This window comes from Equus caballus, chromosome 1, assembly GCF_041296265.1.
Source record: "Equus caballus isolate H_3958 breed thoroughbred chromosome 1, TB-T2T, whole genome shotgun sequence".
NCBI classification, from domain to species: domain Eukaryota; kingdom Metazoa; phylum Chordata; class Mammalia; order Perissodactyla; family Equidae; genus Equus; species Equus caballus.
The window spans coordinates 92,535,730-92,552,316 of record NC_091684.1 but is presented as its reverse complement, the minus strand read 5'-3'; the positions used below and the strand labels follow the sequence as shown (position 1 = coordinate 92,552,316).

At 44.6% G+C, this 16,587-nt stretch overlaps 1 protein-coding gene across 2 annotated transcripts in view; it reads right to left on the bottom strand.

The window, feature by feature from the left end:
• Positions 1-16,587, bottom strand: part of MSMB (microseminoprotein beta) — a 65,965-nt gene that overhangs the window by 4,536 nt on the left and 44,842 nt on the right. Inside the window, exon 1 of one of the 2 annotated variants that reach the window (XM_014734115.2) lies at positions 4,171-4,271. The exons of the other annotated variant lie outside the window; for it this stretch is intronic. Within the exon in view, the coding sequence (XP_014589601.1) occupies positions 4,171-4,173 (3 nt within the window). The 5' untranslated portion in view covers positions 4,174-4,271. Of the gene's footprint in view, positions 1-4,170; positions 4,272-16,587 lie in introns of those variants that run through there. 2 annotated transcript variants of the gene reach the window in all.

Sequence of the window (16,587 nt, the reverse complement as noted above, 5' to 3'; positions counted from 1 at the left end):
GAGGGTCCTCTTCCAGGATCCCTGCTGGGCTCTGGCTGGTGGTGTAAAGGTGGGGCTTCCACTCTCAGGTTAGCTACCAAAGGAACGAGAGCTACACAAGTTACTAAGATAAACTGGAGAAAGAGCTAAAGGTGAGTCAGAAGTAGCAGAGCCATGATGATAGGGTGCTATTTCATTACAGAGGAGTTCAGGAAACCCTGTGGAGAGTTTATTTTTAGCTGCTTTGCAGAGTATGTATAATTTAAAGGACAGAAATGAGGGAGTGGAAGAGAGTTTGGGGAAGATAATAAAACATTGACAAAGACACAGAGACAAAGAAAACACAAGAGGAGACTTGATGGAGCTAACTGGGTCGGTCAGAGGTCTTAGACTATGAGGCTGAGAACTTCATTTTCCAGATGATCAAGGCATCAATGATGGCTGCCTGAACATATCAGTCTATCTAGGCTGATACTGGATCTGTAGGACAGAGAAAAGTATCATCATGTTGCTCTTGTTGTCATTTTGAGATGAGAAAGCTAAATAAACAAACTTTAACGTGGGAATTTTTAGGAAACTTTTAAAAAGGAAGATGGGGTGAGGGTACTTGTTCTATAAATTTCTAAAATTAATTATGACCTGATGCTAGTACATTACTGATATAAGAAGAGAAAGAAGATGAATAAAGGGAACAAAATAGAAAACCCGAGAAGTGTATTTACAAATATATATAAAAGTTTAATAAGGTAAACTTAGTCTTTTAAGTCTGTAGAGAATTACTATTCAATAAATGGCATTAGAACAAATGGTGGGCTATTTGGGGAAGAAAGAAAGTTAATTTCCTACCTTCGTTCACACAATGAAATAAATTCTAAAAGGACACAAAGGTTAAATTTTTACAATAAGATCATAAACTAATCACAGAAAATATAGGTAAATATTTAACTTATTCTACACACAAAAGAAAAAGAAAAGAAATTGATTTGAATTGTAAAAGTTGTAAGTCCATACACAGAATTAAAAAGCAATTACCAAATTTGGAGAACAACATCATTATATGAAGTGTTTCTATATATCAATGAGAAAAAGAAAAACAGACTAGTAGAAAAATGGCAAAGGAAATAAAGTGGCATTTTCACGCACACACATACACAGACCCAAATAGAAATGATGAATAAACACATGAAAAAGTTAAATTCACTGATAACACAAGAAATGTAACTGTGTAAATAGAACCATCATGGGATAATGGCAAGAACAATTATTTAATTCCTAATATCTAGAGGCAAATAGAGGCATTTATGGGAAGTGAAATACAGAGGGATTGTTTATGTTGGAACAGTTTTGATGGAGAGCAAGTTGATAGTGCATATCCAAATTCTTAAAATTATTTACAACATCTGACTTCTCCTTTTCACTTCTAATACTTGATCCTAAGAAGAATGGCACAGAGATGGAGCTAGACTTCTCAAGAATGTTCACTGCAGGGGCAAAACGAAAATAATCAAAATGCCCAAGAACAGGGCTGGTTGAGAACATGGTGACTCAGAAAAAAAAGCTGGTAAGCTGAGGAGATAAGAGACTGTGAAATGACAAGAGCAAATGGTCACTATGTATCATTAAGTGAAATAACCCTGGTTACAAAACAGTTTGCATAGTGTGATTCCTGTGATGTAAAAAGATACAGATAGAAGGAGATGCTCAGAAACAGAGTGCACCAGAAGGTTTTGTACCAAATTTTAACAAGTCATTTTGAGTTATGGGGTTATGACCGTTTTCTTCTTTGGGCTTTTCCTCTTATTTTCTAAATTGTCTACAATGGAATGCATTGGTTTATAACCAAAAGAAACACATCGACTTTTACAAGAAACCATGATACCCTTGACTCACACCAGGATTGAGGTTGCACCATTCTGTCTGTTTCATTCTTTTGCATAATCTTCAGCTTAAGATCATTGTGGAAACCTGAATTTTTTCTCAAAAAAAAAAAAAAAAAAGCCAGACAGAATTTCCGATCCCTTTATCCACAGAGGGGGCACCTGGGGGGCATTGGTGTTCACAGGAATCTTGGAACTGAGTTATGGAACAGAGAAGACTATGGGGACGAGCCAGGGCTATGGGCCAGTGTGAGGAAGGGACACAGAATTCCCAGATGTCCCTCAGCTCTGAGAAGAGGCACCAGATTGAATGACTAGGGGATGGAGTTCAAACACGGTCATGGGGGAGAGCAAATTATTCAGTTTTGAGGTTCCCCAATTAACAATGTCTCACAGCCTGCCACTAGCGCGCGCTCTCTCTCTCTCTTTCTCTCTCTGGGCCTCAGTTTCCTCCTCTGTAAAAACAGAGCTTCTCCCACCTGGGTGGGCACCAGAACCACCGAGGGAGCTAACAAGGAACGCACAGTCTCAGGCTCATTGGAGAAGGACAGGCTCAGGGCCTTTGCATCTTTACCAAGTCCCCCAGGCAAGAAGAACAGGAAAACTATTAAAACCAGTGCTGCTTTAATGTGCATAGGACTCCCCAGCAGATCTTATTAAATAAAATGCAGATTCTGCTTGGTGGAACTTAAGAGTCTGCAATTCCAGCAAGCTCCTAGGTCATGCCAAAGCTGCTGGTCTGAGGACCACCCCTGAGCAGAGAGCCTCCAAAGTGCCTTCTTGTTCCCATAGTCTATTCTTTCACCTCCCTTCCCTCCCATCTTTGCTTCCTTTGCTGCATTCAGTAAACAGGAGCCCTGATACGTGCAGGCACAGCAGACAGTGGAGCCATGAGGCAGGCATTTGTTAGGGTTTCTAGCTGGTATGGCTTCGCGCCGGCCTTGGGGTAAAGCAAGCTGGCAATACCTCTAGAACTGTGTCCTTTTAATTAAGTTGCTACTCCTTGAAGGGTCTTGCCCTGCATGACCAAGAGTCAGGTGTCTTCAAGGGTCAGAAGCAGGGCAGCGGCATCACTGGTCTACAGCTTACAAAGTTCCCGTGAGGCTCAAGGAGAGAGTCTGAGTGGAGCAGGGAGGACCCAGCCCCACGGTTTTTCTACCATTACCAGCTCTGTCGCAAGACAGTTTCCTAGGCGTGGCCGAGGGAAGCCTGGGGTCCATTCCCAAGGACCCTCTCCAACCTCACTTGCCTCCTCCTGGCCGCTAGCCACTTCCTTCCTCTTCTCCTTTGCACCCCTGAGAGCAGCCAAGTTCATTCCCTTTTACTGGCTCTAGCAAAGGACATTTCGAGAAAGACCAACTTTGAATTAAAGACAGAAAGGAGGTCTAGATGGGTTTTTATAGATTTTGATGCAATTTTTTTTCTTAATACAACATGATACAGTGAAAAGGGCCTAGGGTGATGGTTCCCAAATTTTGCTAAACATTACAATCACCTGGGCAGCTTTTGAAAACCAGCATTCTGGGGCTGGCCCTGTGGCATAGTGGCTGAGTTCACGTGTTCCACTTCAGCTGCCTGGGTTTGGATCCCTGGCGCAGACCTCCACCACTTGTTGGCCATGCTGTGGTGGCGTCCCACATACAAAATAGAGGAAGATTGGCATAGATGTTAACTCAGGGCCAATCTTCCTCACTAACCACAAAAACAGAATTCTCAGCCCTCACTACAGACCAGCTAGATCAGAGTGTCTGAGGTGGGAGTCAGGTATCAGCATTTTTCCAAGATCTCCAGGTGATTCCACTATAAAGCCAAATTTGGCAGCCACTGGCCTGGGGAGAGAGACACCTGGGTTCATGTCTCAGCTTCCCCACAGGCCTGTGGTGAGACCCCCATGGCAGTGTCTTTTCTTCCCCAGGCTCGGTTTCTTCCTCTGTAAAGTGATGCAGTGCTGTAGCTCTGAAATTATATTTAATTTCACAAATCACTCACTCAGGGCCCGAGAATTAGAGACACATATGGAACGTAACTGAATCCCAAAGTTATTGAAAGAAATAACAGCTTTGATCTTAGAGAACAGAAGTAGTGCTACATTCATTATGATTTCCCACACTCCCAGATGCTCATTACACTCTACACATTGAATTGCAAGTAATTTACAGAAGATTCATAACCAGGTCACATTTACTGTTAAATAGAATCCAGTACACAGCATACATCATGCAGGTAATACATACATTTAATACAGCATATTAAAATAAGGAATATGTATCTTTTTTTTCTTTTCTGGTCTTTATGTATGAAGCCAGTTACCTACCATTGTGAGGAGCAGGTGTCCTTCCAGGCATATGCATCCGGGGAAGGGCACACCAAACTTATATAGGAGACGGCAACCACACTTCTGGCATCATTAGGAAAGTGTTTACATAGTTAGCTATCAACATGAAATTCTGGTTTCAGATGATGGATGATGTATGAGTTGTTCATAAATCAGGTCTCCACCTCAATTCTATGTTTAAACTTGTCATCCACACCCCTTATATCCATTCCTCCTTGACAGCAAAGAGTGAAACCAGCAAACAGCCATTGATGATTAAGTATCTAGGTACTAAAGTTTTTTCCTTTTTGCAATTACTGATTATAGCTTTTCTCTGTTTAACCCACCCATTGTTAACTGGCTGCTTAGGCAATATGCTGTCTGACTCCCACTAGGCTCCTACAGATAGCATCTCCCTGGAGCCTGGGTCACCATGGTAATGGGTGTGTGAGCTGTTTTCCAGGAATTAGAACTCCTTGTCCACTTCAGGCCGGTTGAGACCACCAGCTTATCAACTGGGCCTGTGCAGATGTCTGATAGATGACCTTTTGATGTCAAGAGGCTAAAAACTCCACCCTCAGATCATGCTAACACCGCCATTTTGTGAGCATGGGTCCTATGAAGAGGCATGGACTCTGACTACGCTTGCATAGATCATCAATGATCTCACCTCCAATCACCTACCTCTACATTTCAGATTACCTTGTCCCCATGCCATAAATATCCAAGTCCTTATTTTCTGGGAAGCGAATTTGAGGCTCCTGCTCTCGCTTCCTCACGTAGCTGCGTTGTGAGTAAACCCTCTTTCTGCTGCAATCTCGTCGTCTCGGTGTTTGGCTTTCTGGGGGGGCGGGCAAAAATGAACTGGTTTGGTAACAAGAACAGAGAAGAGAACTCCCCTTTCCTGAGCCTTCACCTTATTCTGGGTGGATGGTTGGGCACATGACATGTTATCTTATTTGATTTCACACACAAAGAAGCAGAGGCTGAGGGATGCCAATCACACAGCCAGGTAGTGAAGCTGACCTTTAAAAAGGCATAAGAATAGCTTACTGGGTCAGCCCAGCAGGCTCACCAGGGCACCACCTGTAAAGTTATTCTGAGAGAACAGAAATGCCCCAGGCCACCTTCCATGCAGGAGAGAGCAGCTCTGGGCAGCCTGGGTTTCCGTTGACAAGCCCATGGGCTCAAACAGCTTGAACTTTCTAAAACTCTTCTTGAATCTTGAGTCTTTACTCCTTGCTTCATCAAACAAGCCTTCCTTCTCTTTGTTCAACAGTGATCTTCCCAAAAACCCTGCTTGCCCTCCTCATGCCCGGGATGGCCTTTGGGAAACAGCAACAGGCAGAATCTCCTAGGATGTTTGAGAGAATTTGGATCAGTCAACATACTTGGGCCGCCTCAGACTGGGGGGGCTTAAACAACAGGAATGGATTGTTCTGGAAGCTAGAAGTCTGAGATCAGGGTGTCCTCAGGGTTGGTTTTTCCTCAGGCCTCTCTCCTTGGCTTGCCGACGGCTGCCTTCTCCCGCTGTTTTCACCTGGTCTTCCCTCCGTGTGCACAGATGTCTGTGTCCTAATTTCCTCTTCCCATATAGACACTAGTTGCAATGCCATACATAGGTTACAGCACCTTGTTATACAGGCTGCTTTTCTCATCTAGCAATGCCAGGGCCATCCTTGCATATCAATAAATACAGGTCTGATCACTATTTTAATGGCAACATTTTATTCCACGGGATGGCTGAGCCCTCATTTACTTGATCAATCTCCTCTTGTGGAACACTCACGTTGGTTCTGACTTTTTTTTTTAACTACGAAAACTAGGTTAGGAATTTTATCCTTTAGAGAAAAACTTCCCCACACTTATGCTAATTTCCTTAGGATAATCATAGAGGTAGAATTTCTGTGTTAAATGTATTATTATTTCATTATTTGCTCATCTGATAGGTGGAAAATGTTATTTTGTTTTAATTTACTTTTCTTTGATGATTAGCAAGGCTGGTTATTTTTTGATGTATTTATCGGCCAACTGTATTTCTTCTGTGAGTAGCCCATTCACTCATGCCCTTTACTTATTTTTCTGTTTTAGGGTGTTTATATTTTTCTTCTGGATTAGTAAATACACTCTTAATATATCTAAGAGATATTAATCTTCAGCTGTCACATATGTAACAAATATTTTCCTTCCTTTTTTTTTTTCTCCCCAAAGCCCCAGTGTATAGTTGTACATCCTAGTTGTAAGTCATTCTAGTTCTTCTCTGTGAGCCACCACACAGCATGGCTACTGACAGACGGGTGGTGTGGTTCCACGACTGGGAATGAACCTGGGCTGCTAACGCAGTGACAGCATGGAACTTTAAGCACTAGGCCATCAGGGCCGGCTCTTTTCTTCCTTTTCCATAGTCAGAACATTGACTCTGGAGTTAGATCTAAGTAATAAGAAATTTTCCTCATTTCTATTTTTATCTTTAAAGTAATATGCTTTAAAATATAGAGATCTTAAACTTTTACTTAGATCTATCAAGTAATTATTATACCGTTCCTGCATTTATTTATGTATAGTTAATAGCTAGAAAGGTCTTGAGGGCTCTTTCTGGGGTTCATCACATTCAAAACATTTTAATTCTAAATATGTAATACATGCGCACGATGAAAACATTTTTAAAAAGCGCCTGTCTTCCACCTGTCTCCCAGTCTCTCAGTTCCTCTCATAGAGCTCACGACTGCTACTCTTTGAATATCTACCTTTCCAGAGATAGTCTACAGATACACGTGTGTGTGCACCTGCTTTTTAGAACACAATTCTGAAATCTTGCTTTCTTCTCTCAGTGCTCCATTCTTTCTGTGTTCACTTGCCTTTGAGCTCCATCCTCATTTTTTTAAAAGCTTTTTATCTTAAAATAATTGAAGATTCACAACAAGTTGCAAAAATAGTACAGAGCATTCTGTGTACCTTCACTCAGCTTCCACAATGATAACATCTTAAATAATCATCGCACATTTTCAAAACCAGGAAATTGATGTTGGTCCCATAGCGCAATAGTGTTACTAAGCTACAGATCTCACTCTGATTTCATCAGCTTTTAAATGTGCCTTTGGTGTGTGCAGTTCCCATTTAACACCATTCCACTGGGCTTTCTGGGTCTTTCCACCCATTTTACTTTTGAAGCAGGGTGAGGTAAGTGGAGGCACACTGATACATGTGACATCTCACACTGGTTCTGTCACTTGCCCAAATTAACACCAGACATTGCCCAATCTCTTCATAATTGACAACCTTTTGGTGGTTTTTATAAAGGTCCTTGATACATTTTCTATTTATATCTGTGTGTGTGTGTGTGTGTGTGTGTGTGTATGTGTTTGTGTAGTAAATCTGGTGTAGTAGGAAAAGTCTAGGATTCACACTACTTTTTAAATATTTTACATAATTGTCCCATACCTTTTCCCATAAAGATGGAAATAATAAAATATAAGCAAATATCAGAGATCAGTCCAAGAAAAAAAGACTTCAAATACTTACTTTGTGGAGCTTTTCTGAAAATTAAATAAGATAAAACATCCTAAAAGTAAGTTCAGATCCGGTCTCTCCTAAACCAGCTTCTCGTCTTGCTCAGTGTCCCAGGGCCCATCAGCTCCTCCGTGACCTGTGTCCCCCTCACCCCTCTGGCCTCATCTCCCTTATGGGCCCCTCGTGCACTTCATCCCAGCTGTCCTCGCCCCCCTTGCTGGCCCTCGGACACCTCTAGATCATTACTCAAATGTCACCCTCTCGGTGGGTCCTTCCCCGAGCGACTCTACAACCTTGCACCCACACGCCAGCCCTCACACTCCTCTCCTCCCCACCTTCTCTGCCTTCTTTTTCTACAAAGCACAGACCAGCATGCACCTAAGACACAGTGACCTGTTTGTCATTGTCTGCCTCCCCCACCTGGACCATCAGCTCCTTCAGAACAGGCACTTTGACTCTTCTGCTCATGGATTTATTCCCAACACTCACAAAAGTGCCTGGTATGTATTCGGGGCTCAACAAATACTTATAGAACGAATGACTGATCAAAAAGTGCTTTGCACAGTTCCTGACGCCCAACACGGGCACTCTAGACGGGAGCCATGGCTGCGCAGCTGCTGTTGCATGAGCTGAGAACAACAACAACAGCCAGCAGGCCTGCAGTGACATTTAAATTAGAGCATGTGGAAGGGGTGTAGAAACTGTAAAGTCTGTGTAAACAGAGAGTGAGAGTTATTATTGTACGGCTGTTTGTTGATAACCTTTGTGTTCACTAGAGACGTTCTTCCTTGTTTGGACAAGTCCCGGGGTCTCCGCAGAGCTCCCAGCCTGTCACAGAATAACCACGCACAGATTAGCTTGTCCCCGACAGGATGCAAAGCTTCTGTTCCGTGGTCTGCCTGACCAGCTGACCATTATACACGCTTGTCGAGGCGCATGTGTGCTCCCCTCCTTGTTCCAGGTGTCTGTGCGCTCTATGCCAGCCTCTTCCTCCACTCAAGTCACCGCTGGCCTCTGGGGGCATTTGCCACACCATCCCAGGCTCCAACCATCAAGAGAGAAAAGAGTCCATTACCCTCCTTTGAAATGGACTTTCAAGGCAATGAGTGCTGTGCCAGTGGATAACATTGCTGTAGTTTAAAAGGACACAGTGAAGGAGCTCTCCTGTGAAGCTGGCTTTCTCGACAGCCAGGTGTTTACAGGGATGGGTAATGTCCTGGTGGGGTTAGTGTTCTAGACCATGATCTCGGCGTGAGAAATCTGGGTATGTGGACAAAATCACCGCTGATCTGTGAACCCACAGCGTTGTACCAAACTCCCAAGAAGCCCATAGATGACTGTCGACCTAACAAGGTCCCTTCATCACCCGGGGGAGGAGAAGGGAACGTATGGAGAGGCCGCCCTGCAGCAGCACTGTAGGAAGGATTTTCCCTGCGATGTCTCTGAGTATTTCCACTCTACAGATGAGGAAGTGGAAGGCCTTCTCACTATCCCACAGTTCATAAATGAGGCCACCTGCTTTGGAGCTAAGATCTGCTGGCTCCATCCTTCACTCTCTCCTGTATCTCACTGTATCTGTCGACGACAGTCTCCTCTTTTAGAAAATGCAGCCTGAGGAGCTGGGTGAGTGCAGAATCAGAGCAAGAAGATTTAGTGTAGAGGCTAGGACAGAAGAAGGTTCTAAACCACATCGTGCCCCTAAATAGCTGTGTGACCTTCGGTAAGTTTCTTAACGTCTCTGATCCATGTTGTACTCATTTATTAAATAAGGATAATGATCTCCGCCTCAAAGGATTGGCATGAAAAATAAACGAGAAATGTGTCTAAAGTGTTCAGCCTAGTGCCAGATAAAAGGTGATGTCATCTTTTTTTTATAATGGCCAGTGCCACCAAGCAACAGCAGTTTGCTGCCTCCTTTTCCCCCAGGAGTCTGGCGGCCAAAGCCTCCTCTACTCTGGGAAGTGGTAGAGATGCCCTACTCAGTTCTGTCTCTGTGATGTGCCATCTGCTTTCACAGTGGGGACAGTTCCACAAGCCACAAGCACGAGGCCACGCTTCCCTGGAAACACACACTTCTCTTCCCATCGTGTGGTCTGCAGCTGGTGATTCTGGGAAAAAGGGAAAGTGGGAGCACCCACCTTCTATGGGTGGGTGATTTCAGACACGTGGGTTTTTCCTTGTTAATTTCCTTTCAGTTGTAGCGTCAACTTCACATTTTATGAGATACCTTGTGACATCTCATCATATCTGCTAGGTAAACACCTTTTCTGATGATCCCCAAATCTCGCTGCCTTCAGTGTGGTCCTCTTCTGTAATGTCACAGATGGGCCTTTGAGAAAAGATGAGTGAAGAATGGGCACATGCAGGAGTTCTGATGCATTCGTTTGATGAATCTGTTTTCACTGAGTGCCCATTCAACACTTCTGATTGCACAAGAAATGCTTCCTTTTAGGTCCCCATTTAGGGTTATCTTATTTTCAGAAATACAGCTTTCCCTAACTTGATCCAGATGGATTCATGTTTGCTAAATTGATAGGTGGCTGGTCTTGTAACTAAATTAACAGAAATTCCTGCCTCCCATGGGAGACAGATGCTACAGAAAAGATATGTCTGGCCCTTTATGTGTATCTATTGTTTCTGCCAAGTCGATTTTACAAGTGAGCCTTTAAAATGTTTAATTGTAACAAACTGTATTATATCTGTTAAACAGCAACTGTTTAATCAGTAGCATCTCAGAGGCGGAGGGGCCCTCGGAGGAGTGTGCGCTCTGACTTTACAAACAAGGACTGAGATTGGCGGAATCCATTGACTAGCTAGTAGATTGTGGATAGAGTTCCATACGTGGTCAGGGAGAAATGACTATAGTTCAGGGCAAAGGACAGATGAAGAATGAGAGTCAGTGACTTCAGGTCATCATCTAAAGTACAGAAATAGTAGGACCAACCTGCTTCACTCCCAGGGCTATTACAAAGACTCAGGGAGTTGACAGATGGCAAAGAGTGAATATAAAATACCCTATAAACTAGGCTTTTCTTGCTGTAATTATAACAAAGAATATTCAGGAATTCCTGGTGGACAATTACTGGTCTAATTTTTTTTTTTTTTTTGAGGAAGATTAGCCCTGAGCTAACATCTGCCAATCCTCCTCTTTTTTTGCTGAGGAAGATTGGCCCTGAGCTAACATCCGTGCGTATCTTCCCCTACTTTATATGTGGGATGCCTGCCACAGCATGGCTTTGCCAAGCAGTGCCATGTCCACACCCGAGATCCGAACCGGTGGACCCCAGGCCACCAAAGCAGAACGTGCGCCCTTAACCACCGCACCACTGGGCCAGCCCCACTGGTCTAATTTTTAATCTCTTAGGATGAGCTGTCTTTGAAATGGGGAATATTGTTTTACCAGCAGAAGCTCAGTCCTGGTAACACTCGATTGAACAGGTGGCAATGGGAGAGAATATGCCATCCTCTGTCACCACCTAAAACCTAATAAGCTGTTTTAAGATGGCCTAGGGAAGCCAGGTTTTGAAATGGAATCTTCACAATGGACATTGTTCCTGTGGATAATTTCTCATGGAGTCTAGAAAGCCAGACAAGAATGGTCAAGGCACATGTTCCCACCATGCCTTAGGCACACTCTTGTATTTTCTTTACTGTTTGTGGGACTTTGGGCTACTGTGGTGAGAGGCGTTACCTCCCCTGACTGCTGTTTGCCATACAAAGGAGGGCGGCCTCCGACAGCATGTCAGCCAGCATGTGAGGTCCTCAGCACCCCTCCCTCCACTGCACCAACCCTATCCCCACCTATGGATCAGCCCTCCAAGCCGCCTGCCCCAGCTCTGCCCCACGGAGCTGCTCAGCATCCACAGAGCCACACAGCTCCCGGCGGATGCCGCAGCAGGGCTGGGTTCCCAGCATCAGTGGGGCCCCCACTCACCAGTCTTCAAGCCAGTTATTGGACTCCCATCTGTGGCTCTCCAATCCTTCTCCAGAGCCTTTCCAAATTGTTATCACTTCTCTTAAACCTCCCACCCACCTGTGCCTCCTTCACACCCAGAAGATAATCTCACAGAGAAGAGAGGTGAGCGCTGCCCCACCCACTGCCTACACATTGACCTACATCTTCTCCTATTCCCTCAACTTTCCCTCTGGGTTCCTTCCCTGTTCCCGATGTGTCATCTTTTTTTTTTTTTTTTTTGAGGAAGATTAGCCCTGAGCTAACATCTGCTACCAATCCTCTTTTTTTTGCTGAGGAAGACTGGCCCTGAGCTCACACCCATGCCCATCTTCCTCTACTTTATACATGGGACATCTACCACAGCATGGCTTGCCAAGCATGCCATGTCCACACCCGGATCCAAACCCATGAATCCTGGGCCATGGAAGTGGAACATGCTGTGCCCCTGGGCCGCCCCCCAATGCGCCCTCTTGATCCCATCCCTCACCCGTCCTCCAGCCTCACTGTTGACAAATGGGCTTGAAGGGGCAAATGGGAAAATATCCAGCCCCTGAGAATTGTCAAGTTCCCAGCCAGGGGAAGAGCGATCCTCCCTGAAGGGTGGTCCTCCCTGAGGCCCACCCAGCCCCCATCAACTTTCCACTCTAGAGTCTGATACTTGCCATACCCCATGGCAGGCCCAGCTTCTGCATTAGTCAGGATATTGTCAGCCGTGCTAGAAAAATGAACTCAAATGACCATAGGCAAAAGGAAAGGATTTGGGTTCAAGAGTTCCGTTCAGAAGTGAACTAGCTTCTAGGTTTAGGGGCTCAGCCTATGTCAGGCCTTACGATATAGTTTTCACTCTCCAGAAACCAGAAAGATGGAGGCTGACACTGTTCCATGTATGAATTTATGCAAAATAAGTATTTCCATTTTCTTCAATGCAATAAGACGAATTCACGTGCACATGCCAAAAGACACAGCAGAGGGTCTTTTACAGCATGAGGGATGCTGGGCATGGGTGGCAGTGAGACAGAGATTCTGCAGTTTCAACCAAAACTCACAGTGAGACTGTGATGCCACAGGTAGAACAGCAAGAACTGTCACAGGTGTGGGCTTCCCGGGCCATCCACAGACACCGTAGAGGCCATGAGCCATGTCTACCCTGGGCAGGTATCAAGGAATGTGCTTGAAGCTGACAAGCCAGGGACCACAAAGACTGCTGGTGAAAATAATCTTTCTTTTTTCTCTAAGGCAACTAGAAAGCTTATCTAGAAGAGTGTGAAAACAATAGGTAAAACACTGAAACAAAGAGATGGAGCTGAAGCAAACTGAGAAATCTGAGAAACAAACCCAGGTCTTGGTCCAGAGAACGGGGAGAGCTGGGCATTCCCATGGGGGCTCAGAAGTCTTGTTCATCAAGTGGATTAAAGGCTATTTGGTCAAGGATGGTGTGTTTACAGCTTAGAGCAACTGTGCAAAGAACCCAGGAACGGCTGCCTCTCTGACCTTGATGGGAGTTGCCCCAAAGACTGCACCCTTTGTGAAGCTGATGTTTGCTTTCTTTTGAAGATAAGGCAATGACAGTGAGGCGTTAGTGACAGATGGTTTGTTCCTTCTTTCTGGGGTGGTATTCAAGATCTTGAACACCCAGCATGACTCGACCACTGACCTAGAGTACAGTTGCAAGCAGTCTGTCCAGGGGACCCTGCTGTGCCAGGTGTTACCTCCTCCGTCTCGGTGTCTGGTGAGGTCTGGAGGGGCTGGGATGTTCAGCACGGTGAGTGGAGGTGTTACGTTGCATGGTAATGCATTACAATGAGCTGCAGGGGCTATGTCAGGTCAAGTCAGGCTGCCATGTTGCCTTCAACCAGCTTTAACAGGTTTTGACTGTATGTCTCAGCCGTCTCCTCCTTCCTCTTTGTGGTTTCCTGTAAGCTAAAGAGACCATGTTAAGCTCGTTCTGAGCAGGGCTACTGTTAATGTCTTATGGGGTCAGTGGGCTGGGTAACAGAGACACTCAGGGGTCTCAGGGCAGTAGCCATTTATCCACCAGTACATCTGAACTGATGCACACCAGCATCACCAGCCCTGATTCTCTCTCGTCATAGAGCACCACAAAGTAAATGCGGCCACCAGAATCAGAAAGAAGAAAGTTAGCCAGCAACCTTCACAGTCTCACTACGAGCAGTGGTGGCCAGACCACCTCAGGACCGAAGGCTAAGAGGCAGGAGTAGGGTGGGAGCAACACATCAGGCCTCTTGTAGCTTACATACATTACCTCATTGAGTTTTCACTGCAAAACTACAAAACAGGCATTCTTACATCTTGCAGGTTGGATAATTGAGGTTTAGAAGGATGGAGAAATCTATCCAAGGTTTCCAGGTGGTGAGAAAGAGGGAGAATTTGAACCCAAGCCTGCTGACTCAAGGCCTGGGCTCCTTTGGCTGATGCTGTGTACCTCACACCCCTCTGCCTGAAGGGCCAGCAGCAGCTGGATTCCATGAAAAGAACTAAGCACCATTAAGCGGGACCAGGATGGCAGCTGCCACCTGGATGAGACCTCAGGCCCGTGGAGTCCACTGCCCTCCTCCTTTCCTTCCTCTTCCCTTGACAATGAGTTTGAGCCTCCCATGACCTTTGGCCTCAGGAAATTCCAATAGATGCTAATCAGCCTAATAATTTAGGACGGGGTTAACAGCCCACATGTTTTCATTTTTATTTTTCAAACCCTCCCTTATAGGTATTCACTAGGAAAGTAAACACCTGGCAGACTTGGTTACTCATCTTTGCCATGGTGGGCACAGTGAAAAGAGCGTGCTGCCAATTTAATGCGAGACAGTGGGCAAGTCGCTCACCCTCTCCGGGTCCCATTTCATCTTTGGCAAAGGAGGGAGTCGGCCCTCTATCGGGGTGGCAAGCTCAAATGCTTACAGGGGCAAGTCAGGCAACCTGACCCAGTGGAGTGGGTGTGGTGTTCAGATATCAAACACAAGAGGAGAGCCTTCGCTTCCCCAAATCAACCCTCTTTCTCCCTTTTCTCTCGAAATGCGTATCATTTCCAGTGTGTTTCGCTTTTTTGATAGAGACATATGTATAACAGATATGTTTTTACTGTAAAAGGAAATGAGGTGACCGTGAGGATAAATGCCTGTGGACGCAGCCCAGTTTCGGAAGACAGTAGGGGTGGTGGGTATTGTGCTGGCCCAGGGCGTGAGTCACCCTTGACTAAAGGGCCAGCACAAATGTCCCGAGGCCAATTGTTTCAAGACCTCAGTAATGCCAGACAAGGAGGAAATCCAGATTTTATGTGGTCTCCAACTGTTACATGATGGCAAATAATTCAATTATTTAAAAATTTCTTTGGGGCTAAACGAAATGTGTTTGTAGGCTAAATCCTGCTTGGGACATTTCGAGTTTGTGACCTCACTCCTAGGTCACCTCTAAGGCCCTGCCTGCCTGGGTTCTTTAGAAAGCAGAGAAAAAACTTTCCTGTTAACATTTTGTTGGGAATGCAATTCCAGAGAAACGAGAGTGAGGCAGGGAAGGAAGGAGAGAATAACACACGAGTGAGACAAGGAGCTGGTCACTTTGAAACGAATGAAGCCGATTTCTCTGTCTTGTGGGATGTCTTCAAAAAGTCTGCGTGAAACTCCTGTGTCTTGAAAGTGTTGAGGAGGGAGGGCATGGAGGAAGGGCGGGTAATGTATCTGCTAGCTTCTTCCCATCTCTTCTCTCCTGTTCGTCAAAATTGGAGTGAATTCTAGAACTAGCTTCTGGGCTGCAACCACCACCTGCCCAAGCAGCCGCTGGGGAAGACAGAGCTTCCATGGGTAAACTCCTGCACAGGTGCAGCTAGCTCTCCCTTTGGTGGGTAATGTGCGTGGGGCTCTTGGTATGTAGTGGTGGCAGCAGCAATGTCTTAAGCTTGATGACCACTAAAACAGCAGCGGACATCACTAGCATGGCTCCATCCAGAATGCAAGGAATGTGGCCCAGGCCAGAGTAGGGCGATTGGTGATGCCAGCAGATCTGGGATGGTGTGAACACTAAGTTCAATACAGGCCCCTGTCCATTACGACATCAAATAATTGAATATGAAATGGATCATTGGCCAGCATCTAAATTGCAACTCTACTCTTCCAATGAAAGCCATTTTCTTCTTCCTCACTGTCTCCATTCCTTCTCTACTTCATTGATATAACCCCAATATCCTTCAGATATATTTGTTCACGTGTACAAAGTAGGATATGCAAAGAGATTCATTACAATATTGTATCTGGTAGCTGATATTGGAAACAATCTGATCATCGAGTAATAGGAGACTTTTGAAGAAGTTTTGGACATAGACTTATAGAAAGTTAAAGGACTATAACGGAATAATATGAACAACTTTATGCCAACAAGTTAGGCAATTTAGGTGAAATAGGCAATTCCTAGAAAGGCACAAATTAATAGAAAATCCAAATAGAACTAAATAAGTGAAGAAAAGAAGATCCAGGCCTAGATGGCTTCACTAGTGAATTCTATTAAACATTTAAAAAAGAAACAATGTCAATCTTCACAAACTCTTTCAAAAAATAGAAGAGGAAAGAATATGTTCCAGCTCATTCAATGAGGTCAATGTTACCCTGATATAAAAGCCAGACAAACAGACCACAAGAAACAAAAATTACAGAACAATCTCCCTCATGCAAAAATATTCAATAAAATTTAGCAAGCAAAACCCATCAACATAAGTAAAATATTATATGTATGTCCAAGTGGGATTTATCCCAGGAATGCAAGGTTGGCGCAACATCTAAAAATCATTTAATGTAACACACCATATTAATAGAATAAAAGAAAAAAGCTACATGATCATCTCAATACATACAGAAGCATTTGACAATATCCAACATTCATTCATGATAAAATCTCTCAACAAGCTATGAATAAAATTTCATAGTTCTTTGACCTGATAAAGGGCA